Source organism: Abramis brama, assembly GCF_963993115.1.
Source record: "Abramis brama genome assembly, chromosome: 5".
NCBI lineage: Eukaryota > Metazoa > Chordata > Actinopteri > Cypriniformes > Leuciscidae > Abramis > Abramis brama.
In genome coordinates, this window is record NC_139967.1 from 32,153,081 (window position 1) to 32,171,157 (window position 18,077).

The window sequence follows — 18,077 nt, forward strand, 5'->3', positions numbered from 1 at the left end:
CTCAAAGCATATTTTAATTTTTGCATGCATGCTATATACCACAGTTATAATTTTTCTGTCATTGCACATTATGGTGTGTGAAGAGTCTCATCTTTCTCTGATTGATTTTCTGCATCAGATTTTCTTTCAGGTAAAGTCAGATTCTACATTTGACTAGTAGCTATGATTTTTTTTTCTTCTAATAGGCCCAGCTACTCCTTAAGATTTAGTTATGAAATGTGGATAAAAATGTGCTATTTCAAATAGGCCTATGTTTGCTTTAAATATTAAACGCGTTCCAGATTAATTCCCGGAATGTAGAAGGTTTTGAGCAGTGTGAATGTGATTGCATAACGCGATTGTGCGCTCATCTCCCGTTGGCTGCTCGTGCGCTTCTCAAAGTGGAGGGAAAGAGAGTGAGTGAGGGAGGGGGCTCGAGCTCGCGCTTGAATACACAACTACTATGTAACAGCCACGTAATATTCATTCACGGAGATTTACGGGAATTAAAACATATTATAGCCTAATCGACGGGAATTTAAAAACAAACAAACAAACAAACAGGTAAGTTCAGCTTGCTTTCTATAACAAATGCTTTGTCGTTATTTTTGTTCTTCAAATCAGAACAGAGTAATGGCGTGACGTGCCAAGCCTGCATCATCAGCGCACTGGATTAGTGTTTGTTTACTAAGCTTCTTCTCGCTCCTGCTCGAGTTCAGCAGGTCCGCTGTTTAATGAATCATGCATATTTGTTAAAATTCTTCACTTTTACCCAAGGCTTGTCATTCTATGACGAGAATCTTTTGCGTTAAACTGTTTTAACACTCTTCCACAATTGCAGAACATGTAAGAGCAAGTCCATACATTTTAATTAATTATTTAATAATTAATGACACATGTGCGCTGTAGGCTATGTTATGCAATTGCAAGCTTTCGGGGGCTGCATGTTTTGCCAGCGTTTTACTTGACGAATCCTGCTCGGTCCACCTAAAGAGTGAGCTTATTCGCTCGAAAGGCCCACACTCGTTAAATATAGATGTTTTTCTAAAGGTTTTTTTTTTTTTTTTTTTTTTTACACAGCACAGTTGGCCATCCGTACTCAAAACCTCTCGAAGCACACTTCGACTCTCGTTCAATAGCAGACAAAAGGGTTCATGCTTAGCTCGTGCAAGTTTTTTTTAGGGATATTCACGTAGATTTAGATTATTTTAAAGTGTTTCTCCATAAATGTCTCTAGCTCAGATCGAGGAACATGTAAGAAGTGTTGAATTAGTTCAAGTTTGTTTTGGTTCGTGGGACTTTAAATGCAGGGATTCCTCCTGCAGCGTCGCGGGACGCACACACCCACTCTGTTTTCCCGAACCTTTCATTGCTTTTGTTAGGGGCCCCATGCATCTCACTGGCGACCCTATAGGGACCTTTTCTTCCATTACTTTAAAGCGTGCGCTTTACATGAAATTCGTCTAGAATATTTGTATTTCAAACTTTATCTTTGATTTCTTTCTTTATATAAAAAGCTTCATTAAAATAGTGTGTACGTTGTATAATATAATATAAAAGGCTATATGTATTGTATAATATATTACAATTGGTGGTATGTTACAGGTGACTGCTCACAAGTGTTATCTCAAAGTCATTTAATAATTTAATTAATTGAATAATTGTATTTTATTTGAATGCATGCAGCAGATAAATGTTGATACCAATAGCACACATACTAATGTGTTGAGTGGATGTGTAGAATGTTTGCATTACTTATTTTCATGTTGGCCTACAATGTCACTTGTAAATGCCATGTGCAAAGCACCTCCTACATGTATTTTAAACGAACATGGGCAATGTTAAATTTGTTCTGTGTACAATACATTTCATAAAAGTCTGCTGTTCTTTTACATGGATAATATAAGAATGCAGTGCATTTTTAAAATTGGAGAACAACTTTTTAACCTATTATTGATAGCTTTGAATTGATCGTATGAATCCATACATGACTGGCTTTTAAAAGAGGGAGTTCATCTGAAGTTGACATTAACTTCTTGTCATCAATTTTGTTAATCTAGCACATCATGACAACCTTGCAGTTGCAAGTTTGAAATCTTCCAGACAACCAGATATAACCAGTTGTAGTTTACAGTGAGCAGGTTTCTGCAAAGAGCTGATATTTATATTCAGTTGCCCTGCAGGTGTGTACATGAGGAAGGTGTTCATCTGGTTCTCAGCAAACCCAAACACACAGACACACACAAAGCTTGCTCTTCTGCCTCACTGGTAATGTTTCCTGACAGAAGGGCCATTGACTCATTAATAAGTCAGCCCTTAACTAATTTCCCTGTCAAATGTATAGGCACATACATGAACAAACCCACTTTGTTATGTGGCTTACTAACAACACATTCTTGTATTGACTGGTTCAGGCACAAGCTAACATTCAGTCTGTGCTCATAAATGCATAATTAATTACATATTGACTCATTCTTGTAGCTTCTGGAGTGTCTGCTTTGTATTCAATGTTTTTCCCTAATAATACTGAAAGCATTTAGTGCATGTCATTTATCATTGCGATTTGAACTTTAAATTTAACTTGAAATTATACACTTGATCTTTAAGACGAAAGCCTTGGACGCAGAATGTAAGACAACTTTACACATTACAAGAATGTGCCAAACCACAAAAGGGGCCCACAGCACAGACGACTCTTTGTTTTTGTGTTTATGTTACAGACGTTGCTCCTCCCACTTACTATATGTTCTTCAGCTCCAGGACTCTAGAGCTACTTATGAAATGCAAAGAACTACTAATGTCTATGTGGTTGAGATGAGGCATTCTGGTGTGTCACACCTCCTCATTAAGCTCTCCATGATATATTTTTCTATCTCCACGGCAATAATCATCGTCAAAAGCAGCTGTCACTTCTATCACTCAAGGGCATTTCTTAGCCTTATGTCGCAAGCAGCATTTACCACATTCCATAAAAGCCACAGTTAAAGAGGTAAATACAGTTAAAAATATATGAAGCCTCTTGCTTTGTAGTGCCAAACTCTAAGTTAGATGCCAACATGACATTTGTGATAACAGGATCTACACTGAACAATGAATCTCAGAACAGTAAATCTTGATTATTTCTGAAACCCTATTTTTTTTAAGGTTGAAAATGAATCTTTGCTTATTGTACATTTTATGTTTAAAGGGTTCTATGCATATTCTGCCATTCAAACAAAATGATGTTTCACTATGCTCATCAGGCAAGAATCAAGAATCCCGAAAGAATTTTATCACAGTTTCTACAAAAATGTTAAGCGGCACAACTGTTTTCAACATTGATAATATAATAAATGTTTCTTGAACATCAAATCAGCATATTCGAATTATTTCTGAAGGATTATGTGACACTAAAGACTGGAGTAATAGAGTGCAACATCGCCCGCTTCCTTTTGCGTCGGTGCTGGTTCTGGAAGTAATCTTTTTCCATTAATTTTTCCAATAGGGATTTATAAAAAAAAGTCTTTGTTAAAGAGGTTATAAGCCATGAACCAAGCCAATCAGCTACAAGGTGAATCACAACACTAAAAACTTTGATTTGAAGCAAAACATTTCTGAAAATCAGACAAAAAGACAAAGAAGACTGTAACAGCTTTAGTGAGGGAAAGAGTTGTTAATCCATGAAGCATTGCGAACAGCATAAATAATCAAATTAAAAAATGATGGAGAAATACAAAATACTAATTTATGAGTGTTGGTTTAATATATCTATTTATATATCTATATAGCTAAAAATCTATTTTGGCATGTGTTCCTTTTGGCATGTGTCTGATTGGTGTAATTTTCTATAAAGCATCATGGGTAATGCAGGTTGTTTTTTTGTTTTGTTTTTTCGCTTTTAAACACGATTATTTTAAAAATAAGCTGAAATAATATGTGCTGACGGTTTCAGCAAAAGCAAATACCAAATTAACAACCTCATAGTTCACTCATGAGTCCAAAAAGCTGTGATAACGGGACAAAAAGGAGTCATACATTATCGTTTACGACTTATAGCCAAGATAAGACATACAAGTTTAGATATTATGTGAGTGGTATTTTTAAAAAACAAAAACACATATACTATCATTTCTTCCATAGGATGGCATTCCCTGTAGATATTCTGACAAATGTGGATCACGAGTTCTTAGAGCTGGCAGCCGAGGAATACATGTCTCAGATCCTCTACAGAAATCCTGACACAGCCAAGTACTTCAACCTATCTGATTCCAAACAGGTAAGATGCCAGGTGTTATCTATAATGTCTGCATCCTTTCCCTTCAAAATGTATATTTAATTCTCAGGAAAGCTTAATATATTTTTTTTGCATTTTCTTTTTTTCCTTGATGGCAATAAACAACAATTCTTATATGAATGTGGCTTTAAAACATTTTCACATTTTCAAGTATGTTCTCTTGTTGACAGATAGAGATTGGACTCTGCAATGTGAGTTTTGTCCCTCTATATGGAACAGATACTAAAAAGAAGCTCCTTGCACTGTTCTTACCTGATGACTTTACCACAGGTAATATGGTCAGAAGTTATGAAAATCGGAATAATTTGTAAAATATTGTGATGTTAATGCTGTATATTTTACCAGACTTATCACATTATACCTGCAGTTGTTGGGCTTTATTTGTTGGGTCAGTGGTGGGGAGTTGAAGATGTTCTTAAAACAGCAGAGCCCTCAAGAACAGGCCTGATCAAGGTCAGTGTTTTCTCTTTTTTATGCAAGGCCAGTAATGCTTATTTTGAATTAGTTGAATCACTTTTTATAACTACTACAAGACTAGTGCCATGCTTATCATAGGTCAGCACTCTTGGGGAGAGGATAGTCCTATATGTTCTCAACAGAATTGTGTTGAGAAATGAGAAGAGCAGTGAAGATGTTTCCTTTCTCTGCCATTGTGAGCATGAAAGTGCGAAAATACTATGGAAGGATGGAGAGGCCATTGGCTTTTACTCATACAAACCCAAAGGTAATGACAGTTCCTTCAAAGCCTCATATAAGCCCCCCAGACCTTGTTGTTTTTACATTAAAAAACCCCAGTCATATTACTCTTTACTTACAGGTAGCTTGTGCAGAAACTTCTTGACCCAGTGCTATCAACTTCCTGTCATGGACACAGTATTTGTCAGGAAGTGTCACCGGGGCAAGGGTCATGGCGTAAAGATACTGGAAGACTTTGTTGGTAGCTTCAGAAATGAGTATATAGGGTTGAAGTTTCCTCTTTCTGAAGCTATTTATAAAGGTATAGAAACAGACTTACTTTATGGTCAAATGTCACCTTTGCTCACATAACAGATATTATTCCTGGTTTCAACGTTCTGTATCTCCAAATTCTTTCTTTACAGTTTGTGAGAAGTACTTCAGTATACATCCAGCAGACAAAGAGATTCTGTGGGAAGTAGAGAAAATAGGAAGCCCTTTCCAGAGAACTCTAATAGCAAACAGGCTACAGAAGTTGAAGCTAAAAGGTAAGGAAAATATCTGTATTTTCTGCTTCAGTGATATGTAAATAAAGAAACAAACAATACATTGACTTCCAAAGCCATTTTTTGTCTATTCAGTGCTTTTGTCTGACACAATGATGTCTTTGAATTATGTTAATCTGGTGGCTTTTCTCTGCAAATTTGCGATTACTTTTGATAATAAATTTGATTAATTAATTAGCATATCATGCAATTACTCTGATTACATTTTTTAATGGATTGCAGCCCTAATAATGTCATTCTTTATTAGCAGAGAAGGACCAGGTTGTGAGCAAACTGAAATTTGAGGAAGATGCTGTCATTGCTCCAATGGAAATTGAGATCACAAAGGTTCAGGAAACCATTGAATACACAGTGGAGATAGTGGTAAATGAATTTCTGATTCTTTTACCTTTGTATTAATTAACTTTGTGTTGACAGAAAAAGAAACTAGTTCAAAATCGTTTTTGGCAAATTCAGAACAATTCAACATGATTAACAATGTTCAATTCCCCAAATGTTCAATTCAGCAATAAAGCAGCTCTGAAGAAAACAATGAAGTTCATCATCCAGTCAGTTCTGATCCGATAGTGTCAGTTCAGTCAAGTCAGTAATATTGCTGACTATTAAGTGTCCCCAACTAAGCAAGCCAAAGTGGCAAGGAACCCAAACTCCATCAGGGGATAGAATGGTGAAGAAAAAAAACCTTGGGAGAAACTGGTCACCAGTCCTCCTCTGGCCAAATGAACGCACATGGTGTGATTGTGATAGCAGGCTGCATCACAAGTCAGATTGTGGAAGCGATATCATTCAGGCTATTTTATCCAGTTCCTTCTGCTGGAAGATCAGGATACATCACGCTGGCATATGCAAATTAAATTCATCAACTCACAAAATGAGTTGGCAACTGATTCAATTTTTAACATTTTGATTATTATATAAATGTCAAGATGGATGCATATTAAATATTTTTGATCCAATGCACATTAAAAAAAGACTGAATCTTTAAATTCATATTGAATCTGTAAATGATGAAGTATATTATTAAGTAAATCTTATATCTAATGTTGATATTAACTTTAGAAGGAGACCATTACAGACATCACCAAAGGCAAGTATAATCTTTTTGTTGAACAATAATTTGTTCAATAAAGACTCTCCTGCCTAATCTAACTGATGTTCTTCACTGTTACAGAAGTAGATGACGTACCTGTCTCAAGGCGTGGCAGAGGTAGCAGCCTGAAACGCAGAGGTATCAGAGAAAATTCAGAGGAGGGGCTTTCAAAGAACATAATCAGGTATCATATTACTTGTCAGCCGAATACCATAACAGTATTAAATACAACATTGTGTACAATTAACTATGTCTCTCAAAGGGTGGAAGACATTGAGGCAGGAGTTGAAAGTCCAATTGAGGTGGCAACTGAGGAACATCTTGATGACACTTTTTCTGTAAAAGAATCAGAAACTGTACTCAGGGTATGAATTCAACCAAATAAACCTATAGCTCATGTATTTTCATTACTAAACAGCTTGAACAGTATTATTATGTACTTTGTTTAATTAAATGTAATTTTTTTCAAATTTTTCACAGTTTCAGTACAGTAATTAACATCCATCTTCTCTAATTTGGCAGAGTACAACAGACACAGTAACTGCAACTGTGACAAACATATCAGAGCTTAGAAGTTCACAGAAAGAGGTGGAAAAAGACACAGTCACAGCTACATCAGAGGGGACTCCAGTCACCCACCTCACCACAGCTGGGGAAATAAAGAGCCAGAGAGGCAGTGAAGAGGAATGTGAAATTGTTAATGTGGAGCACACTGTTGTAAAACAAGGAGCCACTATAGGGTCTATCGACCAAAGCCAACTTCACTCTGTGGTGGATATAGAAATTGTAAAGATGAGTACTGGAACTGAAGAGGAACAAAATGAGAATTTAGAAAAGAACAAAGAGGTTGAGGAAGATAAACCTGTGTGTGAGACAGAGGAGGAGGAAATAAAAAAAATGCTGGATGAACCTGCAGAGGAAAAGGCTATGAGTGGGACTGTTGAAATGTATAACAATACAAAAGCTGTAGAAGAGGTGACAGATCAATCGGAGACTCTTGCTAACAAAGCAGAATCAGAATCTGAGGTTGAGGAATATAGAGAAAAAGAAGAGCTTACAGTGGAAACTGATTCTACTATGGACGCTGAAATCTCACAAGGGGAAACTGTAGATGTAGTTCCTGAAATTTCAGAAATAGACCAAGAAGAAGCACCACAACAGTCATCTGTAGAGTCTGCTGAGGTACATAAATGGAAAACAACACCTGAAGAGGACCAGAAGACAGTCAAGAATAGCTCTAAGATGTTGACATTGAGTGAAGCCAAAGTTATGCTTGTAGATTTGCATAAACTTTCTCCTGAAGAGGCGAGTGATTGTAACAGAGAGATAGATATTGCTGAACAAGATGAAATTAAGCACACAATGTCATCTGAGCAACAAACAGCTGAAGAAATTATGATAATGGAGGAACAAGATGGTACATTGGACATAGCAAAAGGATATAATGGAGCAACTGATGCCAAAAGAACTCCAGAACAATCAACTGGAGACAAAGAACAAGAGGGTGAGCCAGAACCAGAAACCACAGAAGTTGTTCTTCTAAGCCAAGTTGAGAAACCAGAGGAGAAAAACACTGAACAAGCTAAAGAGGATGCACAAAAGAAAGGATCTACCGACACCCCAAGTAGATCAACAAATCTTGGAGATCAAACTGTTGACCCTAGGTTGACGGTTAGATGTCTCAGAAGCACTTCGAAACAAATCAAGATTGCACCTGTTAGGAGATCTACACGTAGCAAAGCAGTGATTCAGCAGGTAGAATGTGTTGAGCCACAACACGAGGCCAAATTCAGGACTGATGAGAGGGATGAAGTTATTGCAGAGGATGTAGGTCCAGAGGAGAGTGACGAGGCAAACACAAATGTTGATGAAACAGTAGTCATTGAATCTGGAAGTTTTGAACTGCTGAAAGCTACAGAAGAGAAAACACCTCAGATTACAGAGACTACTGAGGGAGACATCCCACTTGTAGAAGCAGAACCTGACAAGGATGTAACAGAAAAAGTTAAAGAAATCAAAAAGAATGAGAACAAGGAAGCAAATTTAGCTGGACAAACAAACAGTGACATAGAGATGAGCAGTCTTGCCCAGGAGACAGATGTCAAGGAAGAGGAGGTACCAGTCAGCACAGAGATAAATCTCAGACGTAGAACAATAAGAGTTCAGTCTCCACTGAGAAGAAAATCTAGACGTGTACAAAAACAAGAAGCTGAAGCAGATGTTGAACATCAGGAAAGACACACAGTGGTGACCAAGAATAAAACTGAAGCAATCTCAATGACAGAAGAGAGAGTTGAAGAAATTGATCAAGAGGTCAATATGGAAAACAAGGAAGCAAAATTAGCTGAGTTGGAGCCAGTGGAAGAACCAGACATGATTAGAAATGAAGATGAAAAAACTTCAGCATCAACAGAAGAGATTGTGAATGTCTGTTTACCGATTATTACAACAGAGACCAGTTTTGAAAGTCTTGATGATATGGCAAACTCAAACACTGTGGAAACTGCAGCTGTTGATACTGAGAAATCTGAGATACTGATGGGTGTAGAAATAGATGATCAAGAAAAAGAACCTGATGAGGAGAAAGAGATAGAGGATGGTACTCCAGTAATAAACTTACAACAAGCCACAGTAGTACTTGTAGATTTGAACAAACTTTCCCAAAATACAGAAGAGGTTGGAACTCCAGAAGTCTTAAAACATTCCCAACTGGAGGAACATCTGGAACTGGATAAACCAGATAAAAGTGTAGATCTGTGCAACCTGACATCAGAAGAGGAGGAACAAAAAGAAGAAATACAAACACAAGAAGACACTGAAATGATCCCTGAGGAAGAAAAAATAGAGGAAGAAAACACAGTTGAAGAGCAGAAAAAACTTGATAAACAAGACATGACATTTGAGGAGCAAAAGCCAACAGAAGATTTGGCCACAATGCCAGCTCAGAACAACCTGGTGGAAAGCACTAAAAATGAAATCTACCGGAATGAGGATGAAGGAGTGAGCAGTCTTACTCAGGAGAAAGAAAAAACTGAAATAGTCCTAATAGCAGAAAAGAGTGCTGACAAAGTGGATCAAGGTGCAGAAAAAGATAAAGAGAAAGCACCTCAAAAATCAACTGTAGAGGCTACTGAGATTGTGATCCCATTTGTAGAAGCAGAACCCGAAGAGGTTGTAGTAGAAAAAGAAGCTCAAGAAATGAACCAAATGGAAAACAAAGAAACAAATTTAGCTGTGACAAAGGACACATATGATGAGGCACCTGAGATGGGAGAAGAAGCCAATTTAGAGAAAAATGAACCATTGTTTAAAAATGAGAAAGAAACAGCTGAGACAGAAAAACCCATGGAGATGGACCCAGTGGTTAGCAAGGGGCAAACACATGTTGTAGAGGGGACCACCATTCAAATAGAGGAGGTCTCACAGGTGGAAAGCACTGAAACCAATCAAAGTGACAATGCAAGGATCACAAGGAGAAGTCTCAGGCTCAGTGCAAAATCAGTTACATCTACACAGAATACCAGAAAATCTACACGTCTTCACAAAGCAGAGTTGGAACCAGTAAAAGAAGCAGATATGAGTAGAAATGACTATGAAGAAACCTCAGCAACAACAGAAAGGACTGTGAATGTGGGTATACCCATAATTACAGTAGAGACCAACTTGGAAAGTCCTGGTGAAATACCAAACACAAATGTTGAGAAAACTTCAGCTGTTGGACCTGAGACGTCTGTACTGCTGATGGGTGTAGAAACAGATAATAAAAAGGAGGCACCTAAGATTTTAGAGGTCACACTTGTAGAAGCAGAACCTGATGAAGAGGTAGAGAAAGATGATGGTACTCCAGTAATACAGCTGCAAAAAGCCACAGTAGTACTTGTAGATTTAAACAACCTTTCCCAAAGCACAGAAGGAGAGACTGACACTCCAGAAGTCTTAACGAATTCCCAGACGGAGGAACAACTGGAACTGGATGAACCAGATAAAAGTGAATATCAACTACTTATCCAGACATCCGAACATGAGGAACAGCAAGAAGAACTACAAAAAGAGGAAAATACGGAAAAGACCCCTGAGGAAGAAGAAGACAAAATGGAGGAAGAAAACACAGTTGAAGAGCGGAACAAACTTGATAAACAAGACATAACATTTGAGGAGCAGAAACTTACAGAAGTTTTAGAAGGACAAAGTTATGTAAAGGAGACAGAGATTGTAGAGGAATATAAGGCAGTCATAGATGAGGATGTAGAAGAAACTGTAACATCTGAAGAACATCCAGAAGCAACAACAATGGCAGACAAAGCAAATATAATTAAGGAGACAGAAAATTATCAAGATGTTGCTTTAAAAGAGAAACAAACAGACAGTGATGTAGAGATGACCAGTCTTGCTCAGGAGGCACCAGAAGCTGTCCAGGAAATCTTAGAAGAGGAGGTACCAGTCAGCACAGAGAGAAGTCTCAGACACAGAAAAATAAAAGTTCAGTCTCCACCAAGAAGGAAATCTAGACGTGTACAAAATCAAGAAGCTGAAGTAGATGTTGAACATCAGGAAAGACACACAGTGGTGACCGAGAATAAAACTGAAGCAATCTCAATGACAGAAGAGACAGTTGAAAAAATGGATCAAGAGGTCAACTTGAAGAACGAGGAAACACGTTTAGCTGAATTGGAGCCAGTGGAAAAGGATACTGAGAAGGTTGTCCCACTTGTAGAAGGAGAACCTGATGAGGATGTAAAAAATGTTGAACATGATGAGGATGCAGAACAGGGATTTGAAGAAATCAACAAGATGGAGATCAAGGAACCAAGCTTAGAGAACGATGCGGCTCCTGAGATGGGAAGAGAAGAAGCCAATTTAGAGCAACAGAAAAATGAACCATTGTTTAAAAATGAGAAAGAAACAGCTGAGACAGAAAAACCCATGGAGATGGACCCAGTGGTTAGCAAGGGGCAAACACATGTTGTAGAGGGGACCACCATTCAAATAGAGGAGGTCTCACAGGTGGAAAGCACTGAAACCAATCAAAGTGACAATGCAAGGATCACAAGGAGAAGTCTCAGGCTCAGTGCAAAATCAGTTACATCTACACAGAATACCAGAAAATCTACACGTCTCCACAAAGCAGAGTTGGAACCAGTAAAAGAAGCAGATATGAGTAGAAATGAATATGAAGAAACCTCAGCAACAACAGAAAGGACTGTGAATGTGGGTATACCCATAATTACAGTAGAGACCAACTTGGAAAGTCCTGATGAAATACCAAACACAAATGTTGAGAAAACTTCAGCTGTTGGACCTGAGACGTCTGTTGGACCTGAGACGTCTGTACTGCTGATGGGTGTAGAAACAGATAATAAAAAGGAGGCACCTAAGATTTTAGAGGAGGTCACACTTGTAGAAGCAGAACCTGATGAAGAGGTAGAGAAAGATGATGGTACTCCAATAATACAGCTGCAAAAAGCCACAGTAGTACTTGTAGATTTAAACAATCTTTCCCAAAGCACAGAAGGAGAGACTGACACTCCAGAAGTCTTAAAGAATTCCCAGACAGAGGAACATCTGGAACTGGATGAACCAGATAAAAGTGAATATCAACTACGTATCCAGACATCCGAACATGAGGAACAGCAAGAAGAACTACAAAAAGAGGAAAATATGGAAAAGACCCCTGAGGAAGAAGAAGACAAAATGGAGGAAGAAAACACAGTTGAAGAGTGGAACAAACTTGATAAACAAGACATAACATTTGAGGAGCAGAAACTTACTGAAGTTTTAGAAGGACAAAGTTATGTAAAGAAGACAGAGATTGTAGAGGAATATAAGGCAGTCATAGATGAGGATGTGGAAGAAACTGTAACATCTGAAGAACATCCAGAAGCAACAACAATGGCAGACAAAGCAAATATAATTAAGGAGACAGAAAATTATCAAGATGTTGCTTTAAAAGAGAAACAAACAGACAGTGATGTAGAGATGACCAGTCTTGCTCAGGAGGCACCAGAAGCTGTCCAGGAAATCTTAGAAGAGGAGGTACCAGTCAGCACAGAGAGAAGTCTCAGACATAGAAAAATAAAAGTTCAGTCTCCACCAAGAAGGAAATCTAGACGTGTACAAAATCAAGAAGCTGAAGTAGATGTTGAACATCAGGACAGACACACAGTGGTGACCGAGAATAAAACTAAAGCAATCTCAATGACAGAAGAGACAGTTGAAGAAATGGATCAAGAGGTCAACTTGAAGAACGAGGAAACACGTTTAGCTGAATTGGAGCCAGTGGAAGAGGATACTGAGAAGGTTGTCCCACTTGTAGAAGGAGAACCTGATGAGGATGTAAAAAATGTTGAACCTGATGAGGATGCAGAACAGGGATTTGAAGAAATCAGCAAGATGGAGAACAAGGAACCAAGCTTAGAGAACGATGCGGCTCCTGAGATGGGAAGAGAAGAAGCCAATTTAGAGCAACAGAAAAATGAACCATTGTTTAAAAATGAGAAAGAAACAGCTGAGACAGAAAAACCCATGGAGATGGACCCAGTGGTTAGCAAGGGGCAAACACATGTTGTAGAGGGGACCACCATTCAAATAGAGGAGGTCTCACAGGTGGAAAGCACTGAAACCAATCAAAGTGACAATGCAAGGATCACAAGGAGAAGTCTCAGGCTCAGTGCAAAATCAGTTACATCTACACAGAATACCAGAAAATCTACACGTCTCCACAAAGCAGAGTTGGAACCAGTAAAAGAAGCAGATATGAGTAGAAATGAATATGAAGAAACCTCAGCAACAACAGAAAGGACTGTGAATGTGGGTATACCCATAATTACAGTAGAGACCAACTTGGAAAGTCCTGATGAAATACCAAACACAAATGTTGAGAAAACTTCAGCTGTTGGACCTGAGACGTCTGTACTGCTGATGGGTGTAGAAACAGATAATAAAAAGGAGGCACCTAAGAATTTAGAGGAGGTCACACTTGTAGAAGCAGAACCTGATGAAGAGGTAGAGAAAGATGATGGTACTCCAATAATACAGCTGCAAAAAGCCACAGTAGTACTTGTAGATTTAAACAATCTTTCCCAAAGCACAGAAGGAGAGAGTGACACTCCAGAAGTCTTAAAGAATTCCCAGACAGAGGAACATCTGGAACTGTATGAACCAGATAAAAGTGAATATCAACTACGTATCCAGACATCCGAACATGAGGAACAGCAAGAGGAACAGCAAGAAGAACTACAAAAAGAGGAAAATACGGAAAAGACCCCTGAGGAAGAAGAAGACAAAATGGAGGAAGAAAACACAGTTGAAGAGCGGAACAAACTTGATAAACAAGACATAACATTTGAGGAGCAGAAACTTACTGAAGTTTTAGAAGGACAAAGTTATGTAAAGGAGACAGAGATTGTAGAGGAATATAAGGCAGTCATAGATGAGGATGTAGAAGAAACTGTAACATCTGAAGAACATCTAGAAGCAACAACAATGGCAGACAAAGCAAATATAATTAAGGAGACAGAAAATTATCAAGATGTTGCTTTAAAAGAGAAACAAACAGACAGTGATGTAGAGATGACCAGTCTTGCTCAGGAGGCACCAGAAGCTGTCCAGGAAATCTTAGAAGAGGAGGTACCAGTCAGCACAGAGAGAAGTCTCAGACATAGAAAAATAAAAGTTCAGCCTCCACCAAGAAGGAAATCTAGACGTGTACAAAATCAAGAAGCTGAAGTAGATGTTGAACATCAGGAAAGACACACAGTGGTGACCGAGAATAAAACTGAAGCAATCTCAATGACAGAAGAGAGAGCTGAAGAAATGGATCAAGAGGTCAACTTGAAGAACGAGGAAACACGTTTAGCTGAGTTGGAGCCAGTGGAAGAGGATACTGAGAAGGTTGTCCCACTTGTAGAAGGAGAACCTGATGAGGATGTAAAAAATGTTGAACCTGATGAGGATGCAGAACAGGGATTTGAAGAAATCAACAAGATGGAGAACAAGGAACCAAGCTTAGAGAATGATGCAGCTTCTGAGATGGGAAGAGAAGAAGCCAATTTAGAGCAACATGAAATTGAGTCATTGGTTAAAAATGAGTCAGAAAAACACATGGAGATGGATAAAGTTTCAGTGGTTTGCAAGGAGCAAACATACGTTATAGAGGAGACCACCATTCAAGTAGAGGAGGTCTCACAGATGAAAATCTCTGAAACCAATGACAATAAAAGTGAAAGGATCACAAGGAGAAGTCTTAGGATCAGTGCACAGCCAGCCACATCTACACAGAAGACCAGAACATCTACACATCTCCACACAGCAGAGTTGGAACCAGTGAAAGAAGCAGATAGGAGTAGAAATGAAGAAACCTCATCAACGACAGTAGAGACTGTGAATGTCTGTGTACCAATTATTACTGTAGAGACCAACATGGAAAGTCTTGATGAAGATGGAGATTTTGTTTTCATGAGTAGAAAGGTGGAAACTACTTCATATGAGCAAGAGAGAGACATATCAAATGATAAGGGAAAAGTGGATGAAGCTTTTCCTGACAAATCAACAGATGAACAAGAAGATGAGACCAAGAGCTCAATTAAAACAACTGAAAGTGAAATTCTGGTGGAAATGGATAAAACCCAAAAAGTTGTAGAGGGGGGAGTTCAAGATGAAGAAAACGCAGAGCCTCAACAGGAAAATGCAGACCAGAAACAAGAGGAGAATACTCAGCAGAAGGGAAAAGATGAAGCAAGAACAAGCTCAGTAGAAGAGGATGCTACTCAAGAAGAAGAAGCAGTGTCAAAGGAGGAAAATGTGGGGGAAACCAATCTGACAAGTGAATTTAAGACAACAGCTGCGGAGGAGAAGGTTGCTTTAGAAAGCTCTGATCAAGAGGCACCCTTCATTACAAGAAGAAGTCTCAGATACCGGACAATAACAGTCCAGTCTACACCAAGAAGAAAATCAAAACGCCTCCACAGACAAGAGGTGGAGTCAGAAAAAGAAACAAAGGACAACATATGTGGAAATGAAAATGACTCAGCAATACAGAAATCAGCTGATGATTTAAATATCGAGAAGGAGAATGAGGCATTAAATGCTGAAGAGAGCATTACTGATACTGAATTTGAAAATTTGAAGACAAAAGAGGGAGAAGGCATTATTCAGGTAAATATAGAAGGAAAGGCAGAGGAAACAGGGACAAAAGATGATACTGTAGAGGAAGGAAATGAAATCCTTGAAAGTAACAGTGCCAGCCCAGAAAACACTGAGCAGAACAAGACTCAAGAGGAAAATCTTGAGAGAGATGTACAGGTGCCTAAAGAGCAGCAGGAGGAAGAAGTCTCTAGTGTACAGGAGGAAGAGAAACCACTCCAGGAAAAAGAAACTGAGGGAGCAGTGCAAGGAAGTTCTTTTGATTTGGAGGAAACAACAGTGGAAAGGAGAACCCTGAGAAAAAGAATGACTGTTGAAACGGCTGCTCGAAGAAAATCCAAACGTCTTCGCAAACAAGAACACGATGAAGATAGCGAGCAAGTCAAGGAAGAAGTTATGCAACAAACTGAGACAGTAGAAGTGACATTTACAGCAGACAATGTAGAGCTGGGCTCAGATGTTCCTGCAGCAGTTTTTGAGGACAGTAATTTGGGTGGAGGAACACAACAGGAAATCCAGAAAAATGCAGAAGGGACTAAATCAGATGGAGATTGTAACATACATGAAGACACCAAGACAGATGCAGGTGAATCTCAAGAGGAGCATAAAGAGAAAAGAGTAAATAAACCTCAGACAGATGAGGATAACGAAGAGCTTATGGAGCAAAATAGCAGGAAAGTAGAAGAGACAGGTGAATTGGAGGAAGTGATGGAGCAACATGTGGAGGCAGAAGAGCAAAGGCTTGAGTCGGGCTTCACTTTAGAGTTGGAGGTAGAGGAAACATCTGATCAAGAAGAAAACAAAGCAGATGAGGACAGCAGAGTGGCCACGGAGGCCGCAAAAGACATCATATTCACACCTGCTGAAAAATCTGATGAAGGTGAAGAAAATGTCTCTGATGAGGATGAGAAAGGTCTTGCCATTGAAAAGCATGTTCTTCCGAGCAGCTCAAGTACATCTTCAAGCAGACGAAGATCAATGAGACTGCAAATGCATGAATCTAAAAAGAACACTAAGGAAGATGAATCCGATTCCGAGGAGTCAGAAGAACAACAAACAGCGAAACAGAGGAAAAGAAAAGCTATAGCTGACTTGACACCTGCACGCAGATCAAAACGCTATGTTAGGGCAAAAATTGTTTAGCAGATTTGTGGGTCTTGTATTAATACAGGCCTCCTATGCATTTCTTAAGGGACCTACCAATTATATAATGTGAAGTTTTCTATTACATTTTCAAAGGCAAAATAATGCAAATTATTTTACAACTATTTTTTTTCCTGAAGTACTGGGGATTTTATAAAATACTTGTTTCTTGAAATTTACTGGATTTAATTAAATTAAGCATGATAACTATAACTTTTTAGTTGGTAATATCTACCTATATCTTTAAGTTAGACACAGTTATTGTTTCTTTTTACATTTTTATTCTACATTGTGCTTACATATTACATATAGTGTACCTTTCTAAGGTGAGTTTGTGACACGTTTTGTGATTGCAGTGTACCAAATTACAGAGAATCTGCCACAACTGCCCTTGTTTTTATTGCCAAGGAAATTATATTAGTCTTTTTGTGAATCTCAAAGCAATACATTTTGTCCTATTTTCATATCTTTTAAATAGCAAATGTTCGTGAATGTGTAATGCTATAGGTTTGTTAAAAGTTGCTTAACGTTTCACTTTTGAATATTAAAATGAGAAAATAATGACTTTTCTCTTTTTACCTCTGTGATTGTCCTGTGAAAACATTTCCTGAACTGTGATTTGTTAGCTAATTTGGCTTAAATGTTTAAATAAAGTAATAAATTACCTGAGGTTATTTCATTTTATTTGTGTCAAATATGTGTTTAAATAGGCTCCAGCATCCCATGCGATCCTACAGTGCATAAAACAAGCAGTTTGGAAAAAGGATGTGTCAGTTGTTTCACATACTTACAGTATTTGTTTGATTTATTTAGATATATTAACACTAAATTCAAAGTAACTCACTTAAAAACTACACATGAAACATCTTATACAATGGTCCCAAAAAGTAACTTTTAAAAGCATGAAGTTGAACTTTTATTTATTTTACACACAAGCCAAGTAACATCATCAAACAGTTCTCATTTGTCCAATTACGTTTTAAACAAAACAGATAATATGATCCCAAGATGATTTTTAGTGGATAGGCTATATAAAGTCAGTTTCCTCAATTCACTCAGCTGTTTTGTAAGTGATCACAGGTATTTGAATCATCACATTAACCAGAACATGTCCAGCTTTACTTTTTATCTAAATTTGAACAGTTTATTGCTTATAAACTGTTAATGCTTATTGCAGTTAATTTTTTTTTAGATTATAATAGCACTTTGT

At 38.0% G+C, this 18,077-nt stretch overlaps 1 protein-coding gene across 2 annotated transcripts; it reads left to right on the forward strand.

Annotated features, from left to right (window-relative positions):
* The first annotated feature begins 370 nt into the window (after window positions 1-370).
* On the forward strand, window positions 371-17,536 carry LOC311082387 (uncharacterized protein). Of its 2 annotated transcripts, none has more exons than XM_084113185.1 (12): window positions 371-543; window positions 4,099-4,234; window positions 4,423-4,522; window positions 4,620-4,705; window positions 4,808-4,976; window positions 5,070-5,249; window positions 5,353-5,475; window positions 5,744-5,856; window positions 6,553-6,580; window positions 6,665-6,767; window positions 6,846-6,948; window positions 7,106-17,536. In XM_084113185.1, exons 2-12 carry the CDS (start codon window positions 4,100-4,102, stop codon window positions 16,865-16,867), a joined length of 10,902 nt encoding a protein of 3,633 aa, XP_083969311.1. In that variant the 5' UTR covers window positions 371-543; window position 4,099; the 3' UTR covers window positions 16,868-17,536. The 2 variants fall into 2 exon arrangements, with proteins under 2 accessions (XP_083969311.1, XP_083969310.1); XM_084113184.1 differs by having other exon boundaries at window positions 378-543; window positions 5,741-5,856.
* Window positions 17,537-18,077: the final 541 nt, after the last annotated feature.